The 25576-nt window shown below is 43.2% G+C and overlaps 1 protein-coding gene across 8 annotated transcripts in view; it reads right to left on the bottom strand.

Moving 5' to 3' along the window:
* Cacnb2 (calcium voltage-gated channel auxiliary subunit beta 2) overlaps positions 1 to 23814 on the bottom strand; it is a 346804-nt gene extending 322990 nt beyond the window's left edge. For 4 of the 8 annotated variants that reach the window (XM_087589668.1, XM_087589681.1, XM_087589667.1 and 1 more), the window contains exons 1-2: positions 23117 to 23519; positions 13666 to 13758 (exon numbers count right to left, since the gene is read on the bottom strand). In XM_087589668.1, coding sequence (XP_087445794.1) covers positions 13666 to 13758; positions 23117 to 23152 — 129 coding nt within the window. In that variant the 5' untranslated portion in view covers positions 23153 to 23519. 8 annotated transcript variants of the gene reach the window in all.
* Positions 23815 to 25576: the final 1762 nt, after the last annotated feature.

Below are 25576 nucleotides of genomic sequence, written 5' to 3'. Positions count from 1 at the left end.
ACACACACACACACACACTTCAACTGCTTCCTAATAAAATAAAAGCACCTTCAAATCGTGAATCCACACCCACTCTTCAGCTGTGAATAAAACAGACCAAACACAGACGTGTGACTCTGAAACGAGAGTTTGAATATCCGATTAAACGCCATTTTTGTCACAACACCACTACAAGGGTTTATTGCATTCGTCTCATGAGCCACATCTTCAGAATGGTGCAATAGAAAGGACGAGAGGGTGGAAAATGCTAGAATTGCTTTGGTCTGTTTTTCGAGAATATTATAAACATCTCCTGCAAGAGTATTAACGGTTGGAGTTGTCTAATAAATACTAAGAAAAGCTTCGGGAAGACAGCGAGTATATGGGGCAAAGGTCAGTGTCTCTTCGTAACCAAGAAACCTCAAAAAGAAAGAAAGAAAGAAACCCCACTCTTCCCCAAACAAATGGCCTGAAGCTAAAGAATGGCCGATTTTCAAATTATAAGACCACTAATGACTACTTCTGTGCAAGGGAAAATGGTCTGTTAGCCTGAGTTCAAAGGGGTTTACACAAATTCACAGAAAAAAACCACAGTAGGCCATTAAAATAACCAGCTGTTTGGGGCCCACCAACCTTCTTCAACTTGAGCTCTCTGGGGAGAGGCCTGATAGTGACTGCATCTGCTAAAAAAGTTTTAGAAGATGTTTTTAAAATTGCAAGACCAGCTAATAAAGTTGTCTGTATACAGTGCTACCTTCCCCTTTCTCTCTCAACTAATCAGGGCTGTCGGCTCTCAGAATTCTCTAAAGAGACAAGCAAGCAGCCAAGCACCATCTAAGGAGTCCTTTCCGTTGCTCTTTTTCTGGACTCACTTTCTCTTTCTACCTCCGAAGAGTATAGAAGTCCTTCTCCTCTTCGTCTGGGTGGAGGGGGGGGTCACTCTTCACAGAACACTGGCCCTCACACCTTACCCCGAGGTGCTGGACTGTCTCTCAGAGCCTTGGCCTTTATTCGTCCCACACTCTGCACAATCCAGCCTTGCCCTGGCTTCCCCCTGCATCAAAGTACTCAATTAAAAAGTTGAAACCTCCCTGAGACAATGGCTCCAGCAAGGCACACACAGGATCTAAGTTTAACCCCAGAGGCCATTTTTTAAAATTGGCCTGATAGTATATGGAGCGAGGTAGATACCTGATGGTCACAAGTCACCCTAAACTATTTGGCAAGCTCCAGGGGGATGAGACCCTATCAAAAATTAATTAATTAATTAGTTAGGGAGGTGGCAAACACCTAAAATTGTCAGTTGCCCTCTGGTCAACTCTTCTGTCTGTCTGTCTGTCTGTCTGTCTGTCTCTCTCTCTCTCTCTCTCTCTCTCTCTCTCTCACACACACACACACACACACACACACCTCTGAACCTGGAGAAAAGACTGCATAAATTAATGTCTATAGCATTTTCAAACAGCTTCATTAACTGTAGGCATCTTTTTTCACGCTTGCCATTAAACAGAGAACTCCTTAATTCCTCAAAAATGCTAAGGCTCTACCCCAGGCCATCTTATCTCTCAGCCAAAACATGCCAAAAAAGCACACCAATTGCTATATACTTTTAGATGCATGAACTGAGGCAAATGAAACAGTGTACCAAGATCTCTGTGCAGCTTTTTCCACGGGGATGCACACGTATTCACTTTATTAAGATATGCGGACAACTCAAGGGCTTGCAAGAGTGTGGGCATATTGCAAACATGTAGAAATCATTTCATTATCCAAATATTTTTTTGACACTTGGTTTTCTAGTAAGTGGACCCACCTTGATTTTATTTTACTTATTTATTTGTGGTTTGTGGTGTTTTTGATTTATTTTTGAGTCCGGCTCTCACTAAGTAGCACAGAAAAGCCTCAAACTCTTAATCCTGCCTCAGTTTCTACAGTGTTCAGATTGTAGGCATATGACACCTAGCCTGGCTACCACTGTATGTCATTTACAGTCTTCCTGACTTCATGATGTGGCATGAGGAACATGACGCACAGGGACCCTTGAAATTCTAGTGACCTCTGTCAAGCCTCCAGCCTCACTCATCCCCATCTGCCTCCCCACGCTCCCTAATGCCAAGCACACATGAATGCGCCGTCTCGGAAATGCACCGTGCACTTCCGTCGTTTGAAGTTATTGTTGGGATCATTATCCCAGTGTTTCCTGGATCTGCTATTCTAACTACAGCACTGCTTCCTTCAAATTCACCCAAGGCTGTCTTTTGCGTCTCTCATATACTTCCGGCAGGTTCACAGCAACGGCTATTTATGTATTTGTCAGCCATGCTTTGGTTTATTATTTTCCTGGGAATTGATTGCAACCCCATTTGCTTCTCGTTGTAACCCAGTATGACCTCCCCAGCCTCGCTAGGTTGTAGCACTTAATCTTAAGTGGGCATAAGGTCCTTCAGGAACTCATTTCAAAGCATAGCAGTCCAGCCCATAATACTAGGAATCTATGGACTATGTAAACTTCCATAGAGCTATCTAGGCCTAAGCACAGCAAAGGAACATAACTTGAAATACTTGAAATGAGTACGGATTACACTGTAGTGAACAAGTGAGCACTATAATAAATCAGCGAGAGGTGACATGGGATCTTTTGAGGATTTCTGTGTACGTGTATGTTACAAGCAACAAGTACATAGCAGGGCATCTTGACCTAAGATGTGGACTTCTTCCTGATACAGCTTTCTTGTAATGGTCAGAGGAAAGATTAAGGGGGACTCGCAGGGAAGCCTCCTTTTGGGATTAAGTCTGCAAGCCTGAAGTAAAAACTCTAAGGACTCAATTATGGGCTAGGAGAACTGGAAGTAGGAGAATTACTTTTGAGTAAGGTGTTAGGCAGTTCTCATATGACAGCTTGGTGTTGCAGGACCCATTGGTAACCCCAGTGCTAAATGGTTAGAGACAGGAAGATCCCTAGAGCTCAGTGGGTGGCTGAAGTGGTGAGCTGCAGATCTTGTGAGAGACTGAGACCCTCTCTCAAGAGGTAAAAATTAATGGAAGAAGACCCATAGCATTGAGTTCTGCCCTTCATATACATGCACACAACTGTGCACATCTACCACCCCCCCCCCAACATGGGCATGTACATGTGCATATGCCACATACATATGAAATAATTGCTTTTACATGCATCATTATATATTAAAATACAACCCTTATTTTAGGTATAGGAGATAAATGAAAAAATCCAAAAGTGACAGGATATTCATATGCACTGATATATGTAGTAGTGTTGTATACTCAAAGGTCTTATGCAACTAAAATGGTTCGTATACTGATCATATGCAGTGGGTCTTATGTATTATTATATCAGGCATTATGCAACAGAGGCTAATAGACTCCCCCAACATTTTGGGCAAAACTTTGACCAAAGAGAAATTGGAAACATTTCAGTGGCTAGTAAATGTGAATGGAGGTCAAACTCAAGGTTAAATCTAGAAGATAAAGACCCCAGGTCAAGAAAGACAGCCTTCAAAGAGAGAGATGGCTAATATGGAGAACTTTTAGACAGACGAGGAAGGACACTGACAGACTCAGTGTCCTTGTCAGAATGGGCAATGCTCTCCTGTGACTGGTGCAAAAACAAAGGAACAAGGAAGGAAAGACACTTGGGCCTGGGACTGTCCTCCTTACACAAGGAAAACAGGAGATTAAAAAAAAAAACCCCAAGCCAGCACAACCCTCAGAATGATGGTGATAGCCTCGTGAGGTGGTACAGGGTGCAGAGTTCTCAAAGACCCATCACTGTTTTCCCAAATGTAGAGCCTGGAGGACTCCTCCGTTACCCTGTGATGAGCTTCCCATTTTTTCTTTTCTCTTTGATCTTCAAATATTCATATAAGCAGAAGATGGGGAGCAGGGTAAACTGAGGTTCAGAGGCAGATATGGAACACTGTACAAGATAAAACCCCAATACTTCCTTGTTGGGGTGAAAGTTAGCAAGTAGTTCTCACGCTTGCTCCAAAACCTAAAAATGGCTTCTTCATCCCCTGACAGTTATCAAATGTGAATGTTTGCAGAAACTAATAAACATGGAGGGAAGCTAGTCCTTCTCACACACTCAGGAGACAGAGCAGGGAGGGACCCTTTTCTTGATAGTAGGAGACTGCTACCTTAGCAGAAGGCCTGTGAAGAGTATGCATAATTAACTTGAAGTGGGTAACTGATCTTCAGCTGGGTTTAACTGAAGCCTGCCTGTTTTGTGACTTCCCTGTTTAACTTTTCCCTCGTCATAATGACTACTTATTCTGTAGTACATCGTGTGGATAATTTTCAATTATTCCCATGCAGGTCATTCAGTCTATGCAACTTTTAAAACTTCACATGGCTTGTTCCAAGCAGGACACGATTAAAAATAGAAAGAAACAGAGAGAGTATAATTCAAAACATATCTGAGGCTGAGAAAATAAAAGCACCTGCAAAAATAATTCTTGATTTAAAAGGGATATATTTATCTCAGTGGGAAAGGGGGGTATGCAAGAATTATTTTCAATGCCCAAATTCACAAAAAAAGTGAATAGAGATCTACTCCAGACAAGCTTATAGAGCAGGTGTTCAAATACAAGGACAAAATCAATTCTGAGAGTGAGCATAATTTTTATGTAATATATTCTTATTGCACACACACACACACACACACATGCACACACACGTTCACTTAGGCATGTGAAACTAACAATGTCAACTGTCCATAATAGTTTGTATTGTAGAAAGAACAAGGAAATTTACAAAGGTAAATATTTTTATATTGACATGCCTCAAAATGATTTCTAAGAAGACACAAAACAGATTCTGCCATTCACAAAATCCAAGCAAATGTCTCGGAAGATCGAGAGACATTTACAGGAAATCAGAGGCGATAAATCTACTGCCTTCTTATTTATAGCTGTGTTTGTGACGAACACAGGATAACAAGCCAACAAGCCAGTATTTAAGGACTGAAAGATTTATCCAACCTTAAACATATCAGTCTCCGCAGGCCTGGAGTCTGTAACCATTATCACAGTTTAATCTGCCTTTGCAAAACAAAACTGAAAAATAGACTGTGTGTCTCTGTGATTAATCATTTATATTTAAAGCCAATCTGAATGAATATAAAAGATCCAGAGAAGCAGAACCAAGAACGCTGGCACTAGGAGGAAATGGAATTTGTTTAGAATACCATGTTCTGAAACTGTCATGCAACCTTCTGTTAAGTATTTGCTTCATTCCACTTTGTCACTCTGATTTGCATTCTGGAAGCCCTTAGAAGCAACAGGGTTACTGAATTACAACCACAACACATGTTGGTAAGCCAGAATCCCAGATGAATGCCTGGGTCCTACCCTGCCAACCACAGTGGACACTGGTCCTCGAAAATACCAGAAAAAAATAATGTGTGGATTCATAAGATTCAACTTCTGACACAATAAATATGAGTCAGCGCAACTCCAGGACATGTAAGAGTTATCTGGACAAACAGTTACTGAGTCTTGGCCACACGTGGCAGGAACCTGTAGCTGGGCTTATGTGGCCGAGGACCCAGATTGAATAGTGGCTTTGGTGTGTGCTGAGCCGAGTCAGATCTAGCAAGTGGTCTCCTGAGCATTCGGTTTGCACCTTCAGAAGACTGCATCAACGCAGGCTTCGAGAACATGCGTCTTCAGAAAGAATGGAGAAAGAGAAGGAAAACAGGAGGAGAACAAGAGAAACAGAGAAAGCAGAGGGAAAGAGAGATAAGAGAAATGATAGAGGGAAGGAGGTGAGAAGGAGGAGGGGATAAGAGAAGGGCAGAGATGGGAAGGATGATGGAGAAGAGGAGGGAGATGGGGTAGAGGAAGGAAGGGAGGGAGGCAGAAACAAAAACAAACTCTGCAAAAAAAAGATTCTCTATTCTACTTCTCACAGCTGGCTTAATTTCAGTGACCACACTTATCTGCAGATGTGCATAGTTCTCCTTAACCAAAGCAATAGAATTCATACAGTTAAGACTTCTTCCACTATCACAGGAAGCTACCAACGCACTCACACAAACATTCCATCCTTCAACGTCAGATAGGCTCAGTCATTATTTCTAGTCTAGCTGGGTTGTTTTTTTATGCTTTTGGGTTTTTTTTGTTTATTTGTTTTGTTTCTGTTTTCCTTTCAGTAAAGTAATTTACCCCCACTTAGTTTCTGGTGTTAAAAGAAATGTTTTCTTTCTAAACAATAGGCCCCTGGAAGTTTTATCTTCTTTCTCTGGGTTTGTAAGAAAACTTGATTCCCGTAATAAGAACTGATGAGAAATAGAGACCTGCTATCCATGCATGTATCTCAAACCCAGCCAAAAGGCACTCAGCTTGTGTCAGGACAAAGGCAGCCTCGGTACCTGGTACCTACAATTATCTTCCCAGTATAAGAGAACAGCACTTTGTGTATTCAATACCTTTTAGTACGTAAGCAATCTGAACAGTATTCATTGATTTCACGTTCAGTCATGGGTAGCACTTTTTGCCCTTTAATCCATTAGAATTAAAGTATTTGTTTTACTTACAAAGCCAAGGCCCCGGCAGACCATAAACTATTTCTGAAGTAGCCTCGCATAAAACGAGGTGTAATGTTTGCCCAGCCTCACCCAGATTCATGACCTGGATGATTCCTGGGACCACGTCAGCCACAGCCCAGCCCTCCAAACAGACCAGCACAGGCTACAGATGATTCACAGTCAAGTTCGTTTCTGTTTATTTAACACAGGATGGAAGCTTCCAGAATCCTAAAACTCTAAAATTCGTATGTTCCTGCAGATTCTTGGAAAGAAGGGAAGAAGCACTCTTCCAACTCTGTCTGTCCTTCTCATTACCCACAGGAACACTGAAATGTGACACAAACTGAGAGCTCTCCAGCAACTTTTAATGGAGGAAATAAAGGACTGCTGGCATTGAGGAAGTAGTGAAGCCAGGGTGAGGAGATGGCTCAGTGAGAACGAACGTCAGTAGCTTAGGCATGAGGACCATGCACCTTAGGCACTAGCACCTTTATTAATAGCTGGTTGTTGTTACATGTCTGTCTGATAAAGTCAACACTATATGGGGTGGACAGGAGGATTACTGGGGTCTTCTGGCCACAAACCTCAGACCAAGTTCAGTGAGAGACTCAGACTTAGAAGATTAAGGATTCTCAACTTTCATGTACTAGATGTACTAGTACACAAATATGCCCAAGCAACATAGTTGTAAAAAATGTGTGTTCTCTCTCTCTCTCTCTCTCTCTCTCTCTCTCTCTCTCTCCCTCTCTCCCTCTCTCCCTCTCTCCCTCTCTCCCTCTCTCCCTCTCTCCCTCTCTCCCTCTCTCCCTCTCTCTCTCCCCCCTTCTCTCCCCCTTCCCCCCTCTCTCCCTTTTCCTCTCCCCTCTCCCTCCCCCTCCCTCTCTCTTTCCTCCCTCCCTTCCCCCCTTCCTCTCTCCCTCTCATTAAAATACAGTTATAACCCCCAGTGAAACTTTACAACACCAAGGCTATGTATCCTCTTCTCTAAAGAGGCTTCAGAGTAGATAGTAGTTTAGTGTTTTCAAATTTTGATGTAAAATGTCCCCAGGGATCAAGTGCAGGAAACGCTCTGTTCCTCTGGCTGGGGGGCTGCTTTGGGAGGTTGCACAGCCCATGGGACTGGCAGAGGTGAGTCACTGGGATTGTGCTTGAAGGTGCTATCCCGTTCTGGTCTCAGGCAAAGCCCTCGCTTTTTTATCTTCAAAGACACAAGCAGTCTCTGCCACATTCTCATGCCACCATGATGGATAAGCATCCCCTGAAACTGTGACCCAATCCTTGCCTCCCCCATGTTGCTTCTGTCCAGATTTCTGTTACAACTATGGAGGGAAAGGACCCATACAGTGTGTTCCACACTAATAACAACAGTATTCTTTCCTACATGCTCTCCTTAGCTGTGATACATGCTCACTAGTCTATGTCTTTTTGTTACAAGAGAATACAATGTCATCAATAAAGAAAATAATCTGGAGTCAGCTGCCTCCATTCAAATTCTCAAAATCCAATCCCCCTCCTGACATGACTATGTTACTTTATTGCCATGATTGGGTTTCCTCATCACTAATCTATGTCTTTTTGTTACAAGAGAATACAATGTCATCAATAAAGAAAATAATCTGGAGTCAGCTGCCTCCATTCAAATTCTCAAATCCAATCCCCCTCCTGACATGACTATGTTTCTTTATTGCCATGATTGGGTTTCCTCATCTGTAGGATGAGCCCTAGACACAGGAACGTTTAATAAATAAATATCTGCTTTCAGTACTTCTCCCAAATGCTTTGTTTTTATTAATGTTTCAATAAATGTTCCAAATAAACATTGCGTTTTAAAGTCATAATATTTCCAATTAGCATACAGGTTTTAACTCTTGTAGTGCATACAGATAGTTTTTTTTTTGTTTGTTTGGGGTTTTTTTTGTTTTTGTTTTTGTTTTTTTAGGTTTGGTTTGGGTTTTTTGTTTTGTTTTGTTGTTTTGTTATTTTGTTTGTTTGTTTGGTTTTGAGGAGGCCCATTTGTAATGTGAAACCAGTGAGATGTCAAAAGGCAGAGTCATTGGGGAATGGCTATGATCTAAATATATTGTATTCATGTATGAAATTAGCAAAGAGTAAACAGGCAAACTAACAAACAAAACTTCAAAGGCCAAAGAGAAATGGCAACATTCAGTCTCAGCAGGGAACTATCTCGTGCTTCTTGGACGAAGTCATTTGGAACATATTTCATAATCTCATAATTCATTTAATAGAAAACCAGGAAAATCATGAGTTCAGGATATTGTGCCCAAAGGGCATGTACAGGTGACATTTTACATACAACATAAGTAAGACAAAGTAAGCACATAGTTAACTTTCTTTCCATGAACACATTACAAAACTGCCGGTCAGGACAGGACCTTTCCTTGAAATGTTTGATGCAGACTATTAGCTGGCCCATCTCATCACAGCAAGCTCATAAAGAAAGAATGGAAAGCCTAGAGTAAGCTTTATCACAACATCCTCTCATGGGAGACCCCAGTGATGTTTGCATTACACAGGCGACAAGCCCGTGGGCAAAGACCCTTTCAAAACACAACACCAGGCCCAGCTCTAGCATGAAACTGATATGCTGGGGAGAGAGAGACTTTTCAACAGGGATGGGCATGCATCATCCTTAGTATCCCTGAGATATCACTGACTTCAAATAGGTTCCCAAGATCAGATAGATGGTCAAGTGGCTGGGAGTTCAGGCCTGGAGCTGAAACTGCCGTAACTTCCCTTCAAAGCCTAAAGTGGAAACTTAGCTATAGATGTTCATTTTCTGAAGAGGAAGGATTATGTTTTAAAATTAAGCTTAGTTAGAAACACACACATAATTAACCACAGGGAAATGCAGTGTTCTAATAGACCCTAAAACATTTCACCGTATACCAATAGCTATGATGTAATTGTAATCAAACATAGATTATATGGATCCTCAAGAGAGAAGGTTTAGCAGATTGTATTTGCATATGATATTCCTTGGATGAAATTATATCTTAATTACACGCAAGTCAAAACTAACTCCAGGGTTAGAGAGAGTCAGTGATAGTCTACAATGTAAAATACTGGTATCAAGTGCTGGCTACTCATGAATAAGGAAAATGACAGATGCTACCTGACATACCCTGAGCTAAGGATAGTCACTTTGGAAAACTCTTCTTCACTACTGAATTTATTGAACATAAACATACCATCTGATTGCATACTTCGTCCTAAATTTTTTACATCCAGTATTTCACATTTCATCCAATATTTTATCACTGGTACATATTTCCCAGGTGGCTATGGTACATTCAGGAATTCACACAGCAGCACTGTCTTAATAACCTCAAGGAGAGAAACAAGCCAGTGTCTCTCAAGGGCGAAACATGTAAATTAATTGTGGTTCATGCCATGATCTTCAATGCTGGACAGCAAAGAAAATCAGCGAAGGGCGGTAACGTGCAGAGTGGATGGCCATGACCAATACGAGGCTGTGGTTGGGAATTTAGACACAAAGTAATCTAGTGTACCTAAATTTCCAAAAGGAGGCAAAGTAAATTTTGATCGGGAAGAAAGAACTCAGTTGTCTTCAGTTAGAGAAGTGAGAGCACACACTGAGAGCAGTTAGAAGAGGCATTTGGGGGTTGGAGTGCTGACTTTTGGGGTTTGGTCGTGGTTCTAAGGGTACCTAGTTGACTCTGAGTCCACTGATCTGAGATCCTGAGTTGCACACCACTTGGCAAACGTGGGCAATTATCAGTAAGAGCAGGAAACGAAAGTTAAGAACAGGAAGGCTTCTTTCATGTCTCGCAGTAGATCTGCCTCTGTTAGCCTGCTGCAGAGCAGACACCAGAGTCCAATAAGCCACAGAAAATTATTTTCTCACAGTACCAGAGGCTGAGAATGAGGCTTAGGTGCACGACTACTGCCTCGCTGGGCCTTCGTGGTATATACTGTCCCCCTGCTAACTCTTTATCTCTTAAGGCCACGCACGGATACCAAACTAAGACCCCATAATTATTATTTGACCTTTCTGACCCCTAGGAAGACGCTATCTTTGCCTCAGTCACAGCACATGATATTTTAGGAGAAGCCACTAACCTGAAACAAGTTCCCTGCTTTTCTACTAGTTCTCCCCAAATGAGAAAGATCGTAATAGTGTTCTCTATCCTAAATTGTCACAGCTCCAGCTTCTAAAGGATTTAAATATCAGTATTATTACTATCTAAAAGTACCCACGCCCCAGTTTTTAAAGCCTGTGTACCATAAAAATATCCTATCTAAAAGAACCACAATTTTAAGTTTTCCAGCATTACATAAATTATTTGCAAATCAAGGATCATAATGAATCTAATTGCATTATTCTGTTCCGTTACGCCATTACAATCTGCATGCACTAGAACATGTCTGTGATCCTAGATACTTAGGGTGCTGAGGGAGGGGAATGATTTGAGATCATGAGTTCAGTACCAGACTGAGTAATATAGCAAGACTCCATTTTGGAAAAGGAAGAAAAAGAAGGAAATAAATCCTAGTTCTAGTGACCAAACCCTCTTTTAATATGAATTACAAATGCTCCAAGTCACAGACAGGTACATTACCCGGCATCAGCACAAGCCACGGGACTTGTTTAGTAAACACGTTCTAGCAATAAGAAGGACATATTCACGCTATATAATAACCTCGCATGGTTGCACTTCCCATCGGCCATAGTCTCCCCATCCACCTCTATCAGGGACCTAACCGTGTCACAGTAGCTTTTGCTTAATTTCCTATGGCAACAAAATATGAATGTGGTTGCAATGGAGATGCAATTGTCAAAACAAAAACATAATTTCCAGCTACAGCCCCTGCCAAAACCACTAGCCTTTGCTCTGGGATGATGTGAGCGGGTTTCTGACGAGCTGTTTGGATGAGTCCTGCCCCAGCTCTGTGCCACACAGCACACCGCTCTCCACTGAGATTCTAACAGAAGACCTCTACCCACTGACTCTTTTCACTGGAATTCGTTTTGCCTTCTTTCATGCTCACATGTGTTTTGGTCATCTATAGCTGCGTTTAAATGATTGAACAGTTTCCTGAATCGCTCGGAATTGTGTCTCAAGCAAACATACGTCTCCAAGAACCCGATGTCAAAAAAAGACAAATTCTAGTTCATTTACATGCAGCACAGAAATCCCCTCGCTTCCTAGGAATCAAGCTCTGCAGTTTTCATACAAGAGGAACACACGGCAAAAGGGACACCAGTGGAAAAAGGGTTGGCCTTTCAGTAAAGAGCTTACATGAGCGACGATAGATCCGTATTATTAATTCTGATTCATTACAATGTGCTCACTTGAAACACCTCCGTTTCCATTTGTACCCACTTTCCACAAGCGGCATGGCTTCATCTGCGGCCTCCTGGAGGTGCCTGCTTTACCTGAACCAATGTCCGACCTGCTGTGATGATTTCAAAGTTCTAGAGCTGAATTCTCCAGGTTCAGGCCCATTACCCCAAGGGCAAAATAACCCAAGCCCAAGTTGGGGCTTGACACAGAAAAGGCTTTGGGTACCTTCCCTTTAACTGACTCAGCTAAGCTAAATAACTATAGCCCAGCCCCTTTAGGCATCCTGGGAACTCCAATACCAGTTCTGTGTGTGCTACATCAGAGCAGTGTACGTACCATGAGTTTTTAACACTATGCCCAGCTCTCTGATGCCAGCAGAACACTGACCTAGGATGGGCCACACCTGGCTTGATCTGTTTCTTTCAAACACGTTTCCCTCCTTCTTAATCTATTATCTTTCTTTGACATCCTGCAACCAAAACAAATCCCAGCTGGTACAAGTCAGTTTTCTTCACTTGCCTAAGAGTTTCTTGAACATGCATTTGGCACAGTTAAACAGTATAAGAGGGGACTGATGGCCAACCAGGGATCACCTTTGCCTATATAAGGAAAGCACATGGAGTCAGTACCTATAGGCATAGCAGGCAAGCAAGTATAAGGCCTACAGTGGCCTACTGCAACAAATGAACCTGAATGAAACTCTAGGGAGCAATGTCACAGAGAGTCATCAGACCTAACTGGGATGGAGAGGGGTCAAGATTTATGATCTCCAACAAAACCAAAAATAAAACACAAAAGATCAAACCAGGATCCATAGAAGACTCTCTTGCCAAACACACTTGGGGCAAGAGCTTAGTCTGGGCTTGTGATAAAAGACCCAAGAGGTAATAAAAACTGGTGACATCCAAAGAAGCCAGTCAGTGTTTCCAATAGAATCATTGATCTTGGCAGTGAACGGCACCCACAGGGAATTATACACAGTCACTGGCCAGAAACTGACCACCAATCAGCTATGCTCTCTCTAATACTCTTCTCCCATCTCCAAGGTCGCCGCAAAGCACTAGGTGAAGTCACATGATCACCCACACACCGCATGAGGGTTTAATGTGCGCACCTCTCCCTCATGAGGTGCTAATCCTGACTCCTAACCATGTCTTCCAGAAGGCTGACTACTGTGTGCCTTCTCCGGGACTTGAAGTACTTCCTGTTGCAACATGTCGGTGTTTGTGTTAGGCAGCTTGATGCTTTCTGCCAGTCAGGATCTTATCCCAGCTTACCACCATGAAAACCGCTTCAGTGTCCACAAACAGCTAAGTTACATCCTGATGACATCACACAGTCTACTTAACCTTAGACATGGGGACCATTTAGACCAAAGGCAGCTTTCCTTTCACAATCCAAAGCCAAAGGAAGAAAAGGAACAAGAAAAATAAAAACGTCAGCTAAAGAAATCCCCCTGCTGCCATGGCACATGGGGGGCATGGCTGCCCTCCTCCTGATGACCACCAAACCCCAAAACCCATTCGTCTTGCAGCACGTCTGTCTTTCAGTGAGAAGAACCACTCCATAATGAACTCTGCAGCTGACACTCCCCAACCCACTAGGCAAGAATGCAATTATTATTCAGAGTCGCACTTGAAGCATAAATATTTTCATTAGGACATTAAACTGCATGTGTTTCACTTCAATTTCAAGTGAAAATACTGCATAAATCTTCAGCGAGCGAATTTAAAACCACTTAAAGACCAAAAAAAAAAAAGGATTTCATTTTAAATATACTTCTCACCATCATGGACTGGAATCCTCGCTTACCTGCCGGACAAAGCTGTTGGAGGTAGTGTCTGAGGACGTGCTGCCATCCGAGCCTTTAAATCTGTTTTTCCTCCTGGCTCCTTTTCCATATGACTACACAAACGAGACAGAGGGAAGAGGCAGAAATGAGACGATTTAAATCTTCCACAGGAATCTAGACATATTCAAGAAAATCTCAGCCCAAAACGGTAATAAATTTGTTATTGTGTGGGCATCATTGGAAAATTAATGTTGGGGAACCATTAAAACTTCTTTCAGATTCCTAAGTACTTGGTTGGGGGTGAGGTCTTGACAAAGTGCTTAGCAACGGGTAGTTACTTAGTAACTGAGGCAATGTATCTTCTTCAGGATACGTTAGGAGCCAGAGGAAAACCACTAAAGATACAAGACTTTTTAAAAGGCATTCACAAACAAGAAATTAAAGGTAAGAAGAGAAAAATCAAACAGGGCTTCTCTCAGTAACAGAACTGAATTGAACACAAACATTTTACCAACACGCTTGCTTTTTCTATTCTATTTCTGTGCTATAGTTCATATTCAGAGCTCTGGCAATAAACCATGCATGATTTGATATGAATTCTAAGGATATAGAGAAAGTCACTGCAAGTACTAGACATGAAAATGTCTACATTTCTACATTCCTACAGCTTTGAGGAAAATAAAATTTATTCTTCCATCCAATGTGTATGAATGAAAACAGTTCAGCATTTGAATATATATATATCACTTTAATACACACATATATGTACATATATGCCTATAGCATATATGTTGATCAAATTCTTTAAGTTTCAAGCATCACTGTTATCCTCAGATGTGATTATAATAAAAGAGTTTTTCACAGGTTTGTTTTTAAGTATTAAATGAAATGAAGATCTCTAAGTGTAATTCAGTGGTAGAATGCTCACTGAGCATGTGTGAGGGACACACACACACACACACACACACACATACACGCATGCACTCACACACAGAGAGACAGAGACAGAGAGACAGAGAGAGACAAAGAGTTATTTATAGAATTTAGGGTAAGATCTAGCTCATGGTAAGTGTCCAAATATTATCCAAAAAGGGAAAGCCACAGAAGGGCTAGAAAATGGAAGGCAACAGGCTAGGCTGAAAGACACAATATCAGTTATTGTTAGGTTTATAGAGAATTCACCACATGATCAATAGTTATAAAAACTGCCTTTTTAAAATCATCATATTCAGGTTCTGAAAGTGCACCCGATTATGTTTTATTATTTATAAGTTTTTATAAAACCAAAACACCTTATAAAGCATAACGCATGCAGTCCTTCTGCAGGCTGAAATCTATTGTGAGCATTTGTGACCTGAGTCATTGAAATGGATTTGCCATCAGTGCAAGTGTGGTGCAATATTAAAGAAAAAAAAATTCTTAAATATGTTTGCTCTGTTCCAGGCATCTAAGGGCTTTATGTAATACAGGCGTGTTTCCATGGCGTCTGATTAATTCTCAACTTGGTAAAAGGAGAGGGGAGCTGGGCTGGGCTTCTGTGTGACACATGAAGCTCCGCTCACTTCTCAGCTTATTCTTCTTACTTATATAAACATTGTCTGGTAAACTGTTGAAAAATAACATTCTTTTAACAACGCTCTTCCTTTTCCAATTATTATCTAAGGGTTTGGACAAAGCCATCTTACCATGCCAAAGAAGGCTACAATGAGGTATGAAATTCCCCTGAAATTTTTAAAGTTGCATTATTCCATATGGAAAACTACTTACTATTTTAAAAGAATTTCATAAGGCCTGACATGTTTCTTTAGGATGCTTGGAAGCAGTCTATCTAAAGCACATTATTTAGCCTCATGATGAATACGTTATCTTTGAGAACAAAGGCAAAGTCTAATCTTATTGTTCCTTTCTTGTCTCTTTTGGTACCCATTTGGAATACCTAGAAAATAGAGATTCTATTCTTGTTTATCTTTTTAAATGTGCTTGCTCTCCTCACTTGCTTGGGTGTCTTAATGTTTCCTGGCTGTTCACAATTGCACAGTCTGCCCTGTGAGAATAGAGGATGAAAGGTACAGATGCTTGGTCACAGGGAAGGCTGCTGTTCTGAGAGGGAGGGAGGGGGTAAGGGAGGGAGGAGGTAGGGGGACAGGGAGGACAGGAACAGGGACGACAGGGACATGGAGAGGGAGAGGAAGAAGGAGAAGGACAAGGAGAGGGGAAGGAACAGGGAGAGAGACAGGGACAGGGAAATGGAGATAGAGAGGGACAGGGAGAGGGACAGGGAAATGGATAGGGAGAGGGAGAGGGATGGGGCAGGGAGAGGGACAGGGAGATGGAGAGGGAGAGGGACAGGGGCAGGTAGAGGGACAGGAAAAGGGAGAGAGACAGAGAAAGGAAGGAGGGAAGGATGAATGAACTAAAGAATGAAGGAAAAGACAGACACATTCAAAACTTGACATTAATTTTTCAATCTATTGACAATATCATTCACAAACATTATCTTAGATATACTTAGCTTTCAACAGAATCTATTTGCTATAAAAAATGTCAGGTCTCAACTGTTTTATACATAGTTTATATGCTAAAAATTTAGCATACTAAATTATATACACACTGTTACTTTTTAAATCGTTATGCATGACTAATGTGTGTGTATGGTGTGTGTGTGTGTGTGTGTGTGTGTGTGTGTGTGTGTGTGCATGTGTGTGTAGGTTTGGGTCCATACGTGTTGGGTTAGATGATGGCCTCCTCGGGTATCATCAGTTCTTACCTTCTGTGTTCTTTGAAACAGTGTCTCGTGGTATGCAGCATTGGACACCAGGCTAGTTGGCCCATAGCTTCTGTGGATTCTCCTGTCCCCTCCTCCCTTCTCAGGGCAAGAGTGCCAGGATAACAGCTATGTGCCACTGGGTCCTGTTTTACATGAGTTCTGAGGATTCAAACTCAGAACTAATGCTGTAATGGCGAGTGCTTTCCCCGGTGAGCCATCTCCCTAGACTGCCCTAGGAGGCACACATATCCTTACGGAGTGACTAAGAGCATAAATATTTTAAATGCCATCCTGTTATAGATGGTTGCTATTCAGTACATGTCATATTTATTGGAGCCAAAATAAACACAATATGCTCATTTATACCTCAATCCTGCTATTTTATTCATCTCAGCCTAACTATTTTTTTCTACTGTCTAAGGGCCCACTCCACAGAAATTATACTATAAATCTCTCCTGGAACCGATGTCTGGAGAGCTCATAGGCCCTAGAGGAGAGCCCACTATTATTGTTTAGCTAAATAGAGAGTGTTCAGCCTTAAGAGGGAAATCTCCATCACCTTCCACCACCTAGACCAAAAAACATCCCAGAATTAGGAATAGAAAGAATGTAAGAGATAGGGGTTCAGGAGGAGTGCTACCAAAAAAAAAAATGTCTTCAGGACATGACCTTGTGAGGCATTCAGGAACTCACTTCAGCTTTGATTACCTGCACAAAACCTGCACAAGACTGGACTCACCAACATGTTGTCATATAACAGCAAGGGCTCTCAATACCCCATCCCTCCCCAAGGGATTATAAATACCTAATGATGTGTGAGGAAGGGTGTCACTTCTTCAGGAGTGTAGACTCTGGTAAATCACTTATTCTCACAAAATCAATCCTAACTAAACTCAGGGAGGCACATGCACATGGCAGGAATGTGGGAGGAGGATGTCTAGGGAAGGAGAAATGAAAAGGAGACAGAGTAATAGGGGCGAAAACACTAAAGCCCACTGTTATGCATGTACTGATCGGTGCAAAAGTAAAAACGGTTTCCTTTAATCCAATACTTATTTCAAATTAAGCCCATTTTGCCTGAAATGGTTTGCCTTTTAAAATTCTGTTATATCCTGGAAAATAAGGGCTAACATAAAGAAAGTATAAAGATGGTGGGGCCTTCTCCCCAACTGAAGGGCTAGGAAAAACTAACTAGCAATTGGTTGACTGTACTTGGAAAGAAACAGCATTTTCTTGAGTTTTTACTTTAGGCCTTGGTATCTGCATACACAATGGTCTCTCAATGCTAACTGGCAGCTCTCTGACAACCGAAGACTTCAGACAGTAAAGAGTGAGAGCAGCCCATGTTAAAGGGAGGAAGAGGGAGAAAGGAAGCGGGATTGGCTACTGTCCAAAGGCTACAGTCCTTCCTGGACCGCCCAGAACAGTCACTCATCTCTACTCTGAAAGTGTTGACAAGCAGCTACATAAAACTAAATTGTGTTGTCTTAGTAAAGGAGAGGTACATAATTAAATTGTCTAAACACACTAACGATTTCAGAAATTAGGATAAAACTAAGACATTTACACAAACATATTTTAAAAGATACTCAAAGCACATCATGTTCTAAATACCAGCTTCATGTGGGTAAATCTGCAACACTGGAGGATAAATGCTCGTGTTTGCAGAGGTAGTTAAAGTGCCACTTTTGACTGAGTGAAGGAGACAGTAGTAGTTAATTGTGGAGATTTCTGAAGGGCAAACAAAGTTGTCATGGCAGCCCCTGCACAGCATTAAGAAAGATGTGTGTGCTTGACGGTCTTACATTACAAATTGCTCTCATGGGGGAAAATGCTGATGCGTAAAGTTAGTTTTCTTCCCCTGAGTTAGTAGTTGCTGATATTCCTCCCTTTGAGTTTCAGAAATTCATCATCTTTGGGACAATAACAATGAGATGACCAGAATTTTCTAAGAGGGATCCACTAAGGCCCCCCTGTTTACAGATACTTGACTGTGAACCAAGTCCTTGGGTCCTTTACTAGGTGAGAAGTAGCCGAGAAGCCCCCTTAGGAAAAGGGGAACACAGTTGGTTTTTACACTGGCCAGCTTACACAAAGGGAGAAAGGATCAGGAGGTAACACCAAGACAACTCTTTGGCATAAAGTCTGGCAGGTAGAGCAGTGAAGAAGAGTTTGTACTGGGCAAATCCAGTGGGTTTAACCCAGTGAGGGCTGGACCAGGAAAGGAAGATGGGGAAAGGCCAGGGGCAGGGTGTGTCCTTTTTTCATAATATCAGGTTTGGAAAGGTTTCTGAGAATTGCTTTAAGCAGGATCATAAATAATTGTAACTCTCCATAGTTGTAAAAATAATATTCAGTGCTTGCCATCTGTGGTTAATAAAATATAAACACGTCTGAGGGTCACACAAATAAAGAGGGCTTCCACCTTGCTTGCTCATGGGGTTAACACATTTGGCTAAATGTTGCTAGGAAATGTCAAGATGGCATACTGTGTGTTTCAATAGAGTCAAAGGCATCAACAGGTAAATTATACATCAGGAAGGTAGACTGAGAATGTAGATCTATCACAGAGTGCTTTCCTAGAATGTACACAGCTCTAGAGTCCACCCACAGCTCCACAAATTAGAGATGGGGTGTCGGGGTGCTGGGAGCAGGGAGGGAAGAACAGTGCACAGAAGGGCTCACACTAATAGAATAACTAAAATTTGTCTCAGTCAGATTATTACTTTGGAATTCTGAAAACACATTCTGAATTTCTGATTGACATGTTTTTTCAATTTCTCCAAATAAAACCCTGACGCTAATACCTACAGCACGGGAAACCAGCCACTACGTTTGGAGACTAAACAAGGCTTAAGCACACAGGATAAGGACCTAAGTGTGTTTCTGGGAACTTGTTTCAAAGGCACTGGAAGGCAGGCTGCCATTCTTTTTTGATAAAGCCCCTTGCTCTAACAGCTCAGGATGGTGCTGTGACCAGACTGTTTCTATGGTGTGCTGAAAGGCAGCTGGGGAACTGGCTGGGGCGGAACCAGCTGGGATCTGTTGCTAGGAGCAAAACAAACAGGCCCCTTGCTTACTGTCCTTCATTGTCAGGTGTGACTGGAGATGCTGGCTGCTGGCTCGGCTCTTTGAGGCCTAATTTGCAGAGCGCCTGTCTGTTCTGTTTCTAGCCCATTTCCTCTTCTGTCACCATCCAATTTCCAGTCCTTCTCACCAGCTCCCCAGCCACCCAGCCCACCAGGAACATTCCTATTCCCTAGAGAAGGACCAGCTACAATGTTTAGATTTATGCTGTCCAACAAGAAAGTGTGCTGCCTACATAATACTTATTCTCTAGTAGCCACAGGAACAGGGGAAATTAATTATAACAATGTATTCATTGTATTCAACTCAACAAACCAAAAGGTACATCCTTTCAATATGTATTTAGTTTAGGAATTATTTTTGGAGATGTGTCTTGTCTATTATTTTCCCAGTGAGTTTTTGAAATATAGTATGTGTTTCACAAGGACAGCACATCTCAGATTGGGCTAGCCACCTATCAAGTGACCAGAGACCAGAGGGAGGGAGCTAGCACTTAATACAGTCAACCATCCTTTTTGGAACTTGGAGAGCCCAAGGAAAACCTCGACTTTCTGGCTCTAGTTATCCTCTTATATTATCCAACTGTTATCTAAAAACCAGTCTGCTGAAATCAGAACTTTTAAGATTTGTGCTGGCATGACCTTGTACCTCTCACATAACAAATATACCACTTTGTTCCTGATGGCGAACTTGGACGCAGAGCTCAGATGGATAAAGGTATTCTATCTCCTTAGGCAAAACATGATAAAGGGCTGAGAAGTGTTTGTGAATCTGTATCTTCCCCTTTGTTCATAAGACTGGAATCCTGATTATTAAAAGTAAAAGAAGCAACATGAAGCCAGTGATGGCTGAGATGTTGATTTGTGAATAGAGGTTCTCCTTGTATATTTCTGGGGAGAATTTCTTTTATTTAGTACCTTCAAGAAAAAGTACAAGACCCACCCCATCCCCAGAAAAATGGAAAAGAAAAGGAAGTTGAAATAGGAAAAGGTGAGGGCAAGATACTCCCAGGGCAGTCTTCTTTCTCAGGTAGAATTTACAGGCAATGTTTTCTGCTCAAAGACTGAGTGGCTTGCCAAGTTTCAAAGGAGTCCTAGATGGCAGGATTTAACAGTGTAACTCTGCCTTCACATAATGCTTGTAAGATAAACACAGTTGAAACAAACTTTCTTTCAATTTTAGGAGCCCTCAAAAGCAGATGATGAACATTGAAGCCTCACTTGGCATATGCTTATTTACAAAATCCATTCCCCATTTCCTCTCTATCCAATATCAGTAGAGCCATGTGCTAATTTGTCTGTCTTGGTCTTTGAAATGTCTGGGGAATAGGCCTAATGTAGCCATGGCCTTTTGTCTCTTTTGAGTTTAGATATTATTAGCCCTTGCCCAAACTGTTGTATACCTCCTCTTCTTGCCACTCTGCCTCTGTTCCCCCAAGCTATCCTAGAGAACATTCTCTGAGGATATACCCAGTGATCTGTCACATGGCTCCTTCTCTGAACCCTTTTCCCAGATCTCTGTAATTCAAAGGCTCCAAGATATGGCTTCAAATTGCCCTGTCAGCCTGATGCCTGGCATTACCAAGTTAATCCCTTCCTGCTCTCTGCGAGCTCTGGAGATTACAGATGCCTCCAGTAGAGAAGACGGCTAACTCCTATGATGGAATGTGGCTCCCATGATGTCTTCCAAAGTTTCTGTTGAAATTTAGCTCATGCTCCAAGTGTCTTTTCAAATGTCAGCTCCTCTGTCAAGTATTGCTAATAAGTCAAGACTCGTGACCTTTACTCTTTTTAACTCCTGGGATTCTTGGGTAGAACCACCCACACAAATGTCCCGTTTGTCACTTACGCAGCTACAGGAATATAAATTCTTTGAAGGGAGAAAATTGTACCTGTTCACATTAGATTAATTTCCAATTGCAGTCATACACTGGTTATTTGTTGTCTTGTATTTAATTAGAAATAATTAGGTAAAATTACTTCTCTTATCTGAATACAGTCCTTTTTTTATCCTTTCGATTTATCAGCACTGACTTCAATTGTCAAGATTTCAAAAAATATGTTTTTAGCACAAAAATGAAAACTTTACCAAAAAAAAAAAAAAAAGGAAAGAAACTGAAGAAACTTCCAAGAGAGACCTCTATTTCCGTCTCCTCTCAGTACTCAAGGCCTTCATCTCTGCACAGCTGAGGCCTCTGGGTACATCTTTTACCCTCGTCTCAGCTGGCAAGCAAGTATCAAGATAAAATCAGGAGCCTAAACCAAACGTGAGCCCCGTGGTTCAAATTCAGATCCTCTGGCAGAACCAGGCTGAGAGTGCTCTGGTTAATTACAGGTCTCCGTTAGGCCCGTGAGCCAAACCCAGGCCCCGACTGAAGCCTACCTGTTTTACCACCAGGAAAACAATGGATTTCTGATTTGTAAGCTCAAGTTGACCACACTTCTCCCCTATTGCTAATGTAAACTGTGCATTCTAAGGTAGAACTTGCAGTTTCCAATAGTTAAAGAAAGTTTAAAAAAAAAAAAAAGTCGGCAAAATGGCTCAGCAGGTAACATCACTAGTCAGAAAGCCTGAAGATCCGAATTCAATTCCTGAGATCCACATATCTGAAGAAGAGAGCCCCTTGGCCTTCTGTAACTTAACCTCTGACCTGGCACACGCAACCTTTCAGCTTGTACACACATGAACACACGTAAATCAGTAGCAGCATGCATACACACACACACACACACACACACACACACACACACACACACACACACGATAGGGGCTCAGCAGAGTTGGAATTATACTACATGGAGTTACCACTGGCACAGTACAGAAATACTGCCAGAGTGGCGGCAACATATTTGTGACCTTTCTCAGAACGCCCCACTCCCACCCCTCTGCTGCACAGTAAGCACTCGTCCCGGTGTATTTTATGTTATGTATTATTTATGTACACAGACATCACAATTTACTACCTTGCAAATGTGGGCTTGAAATCAGCAAGACAAAGCCCTTAAGCAGAGGAGAAACATTCTCTCCAACTCACCCTAACCTCTTCCCAGCACTCTCCAACTAGCCCAAGTGTAAGGTTTGAAGGGTTTTGAAGGATTAAAGTTGAGGGACTCCTTTCTGCTCTTTTCTGCCCAGATCTGGGGGTGTCTGGAATCCCAACTGTACCTGCCAAGGCTTTCCGTAAAAGTCACCTTATCACACACGCCTACAACCAACATCTCCTATTTCACAATGAACAGCGGAACAGAATTTTTCCAGAAACCGCTAATGCTCATCAGAGAAAGGGACCCAGGAGCAGCTAGAATGGCTTGCCATTTCGGGGTAAACAGAAACAAAAACTTTCTCATCCCGAACACTCTGCTCTCTTCTTAGAGCTAAGGTACAAGGGTCCGGGCAAACCCTGGCAAAGGGACAGTTGAACTGTCTGGGTGGCACAGCCCCCTAGGTGCCGAGGGGGTTGGGGCTGCGCTCGGGAGACAAGGCAGAAGGTTCCACGCCCACCTTGACCCCCGCATAGTACCCCACCTCCCCGCCTAGCTTCCAAAGGAGACCACCAGAGGCAGCCGCGGAAAGAGCGATGCAGGATACAGATCCCTTTCCCGCCCGCCCGAACTCACGATCTTGAGCCGGTCCAGTCCACTCGCCTGGTCCATGGCTCTCCATGTGCTTCTCCCGGGCAGGGGCGCGGACGGCCGAGCGGCGCGGCCCGGGAAAAGCCGGGGCGGAGCGGCAGGTCGTCCTTGCCCCTTACCACTGGCTTTTCAGAAAGCAGAGGGGGAAAAAAATGGAAGCCGGAGCAGAGCCGGGGAAAGGCGCGCAGGGGCAGGGTCCCCAGCAGCCCCGAGATGGGCGGGAGGAGGTGGCGAGGAGACCAACGCAGGAGGGGGAGGCGCGGTCGGCGATCAGGGAGAGGAGGCTGCGGGGGGGATGGGGTGGGGACGGAGGTCGGGGCTCTGAGGCTCACAAAGCCAGCAGAAGGCGCGGCGCTGTGGCTACCTGTGCTCCGAGCGCCCCCGCGGGAGCCGCGCTTTCCAGCAGCTCCATCTGGCTCTCCTGCGCCACCGCCGCTATGGGAGGCGACTTGGACGTGTCGCTTTGGACCATCGGCGAAAAGTCGACTCCAAGGTTGCGGGTCCCTCCTCCACGCCCCAGGTCCCCTGCTCCTCTTCGCCCCACGATCGGAGGTTCTCAGTGCGCGGGACGACGCTAGAGCATGTTGCAAAGCCTAGAGGCGGCGGCGCGGGCACGCGGCTGGGTGGCCCGGGCGAGGGGCACCCGCTCTTTGGAGCTTCTGGGCCGGCGAGCGGCCGAGACTGGGACTGCGGGGCGGGCGGGCTCCAGGGAAGTTCCCCGCCAGGAGGAGGGAGCTCCGGGAGCACGAGCCAGGGGGAGGCGCGTCGGAAAGCGAGAGTGACAAGCCACCGCCACTCCGAAAAGTTCTTTGCGGGAGGCGCGGACCGCGTGGGCTCCGACTCAGCTGCCGCCCGTCGCCGTGGCACGGGCGCTGGAAAGTTTTCGAAGCCACGAGAGCCAGCCAGCCGGGGCTCCCTAGGGAAGTAACTGGCCGTGCAGCTCAGCTCACCTCCTGGTCCCGGGGTCCACAGGAGGGAAAAGAGCCACACGGTTGGTTCCTAAATTGAAAGTCTCAATGATCCAGAAAAGGCTGCAGACAGACCCCGAACCTTTTCAAGAACGTGAGTGGAGAGTCAGAAAGCAAGTGCCATTGAAGAACTAAGACTTCCTCTCACTTGGACCTGACCTGACCTGACAGGTGGTTCAAACCCACTACACCGGTACCCTAGCTTTATGGCTTGTGATGACCTGTTCTGTTTTGTTGTCTTTGCTAGCAGACAACACCCCGCGTTCCTCCTCCGCAGATGAGAAGTTTTAGTATGACCCTTGAGACAAAAATAGGCACCTTTTTTTCAAAAAAAGACCCCGAAATGCTTGGTTGGCGGGTAAAACCAGAATGGTTTGCTTGTAGTTGGATCGGTGGGGAGATAGGATATGGATAAGTGAACCATGATCAGTGTACATTGGGTGAACTTTCAATTAAAAACAAAGAAACTAAATGGAGGGGGGAAGGAGGTGGAGGAGGAGAGGGAAGGAGGAACAGGAGAAGGAGGAACAGGAGAAGGAGGAGGAGGAGGAGGAGGAGGAGGAGGAGGAGGAGGAGGAGGAGGAGGAGGAATTATTCTACATTCTAGTATTGGTTTGCTTTGAGTGGTGCTTTAGTTTGACAACCTTTCTTGCATTGAAAAATCTTCATACAAATTTTCTAGGTAGCAATCGCATAACGGTTGTGCAAGCTGAAGTACACGCAGAGACCTTTTTACAAAGGTAAACTTTGTATACTGTGTTTGACTATGATGATGAAATACAGTGCCTTGTTCTTCTTAAGCTGAGCTGTTTTAATTAAGCAGATGTCTACCGTACACTGGATTGAGCAAGAGGTTTTGTTTTTTTTTTCTTTCAGATCTAGACATGTTTAAAGATTTAAGCATATACAAAGTGCCATTGGTTTTCCAAATCTTCAGTCTTAATGCCATTCTGTTACTAACGTTAAATAAGACCAAAGTATTGGCTTCCTTTTATTTTAAAACCGGGATTGGGGTGGGGGTGGGGTGACCTTATTCAAAAAGCAACAAAGCAAGGAGCCGAGTCTAGAGCATGAGATTCTATTTTTCCCGGCCATGACAGCTTAGGGGCTTGTTAAGTTCATTAATGACAATTAGCAATGCTTTTATAGTTATTCCTGACCATGCATATATATGCGTGTGAAAATTGGAAAGACATTGTTTTTCTTGGCAGTTAAATGTATCTCCTTCCAATTAAAACCTACCATCCATCAGTGTTCTGCTGACAGTAGGTTCACCCTCCGGACCCTGTTTCTTTAAGAAAACTGAGTTTTCTTGGGTCTGTAAAGTCTCAGGGACAGGGACAGGGACAGTACTATATCCACTATACTCGAAACTCTGCATTGGGAGAGCCATGCTTGTCACTTGGGGTACCTTCAGGATTCAGTACTCTAAGTTCTTTCGATATGTAATTAATAAAGTATAAATCAGGAGTCTGTG

This window comes from Rattus norvegicus, chromosome 17, assembly GCF_021556685.1.
Source record: "Rattus norvegicus strain SHRSP/BbbUtx chromosome 17, alternate assembly SHRSP_T2T, whole genome shotgun sequence".
Taxonomy (NCBI): Eukaryota; Metazoa; Chordata; class Mammalia; order Rodentia; family Muridae; genus Rattus; species Rattus norvegicus.
The sequence above is the reverse complement of the archived record's forward strand: the minus strand, read 5'-3'. Positions and strand labels throughout refer to the sequence as shown.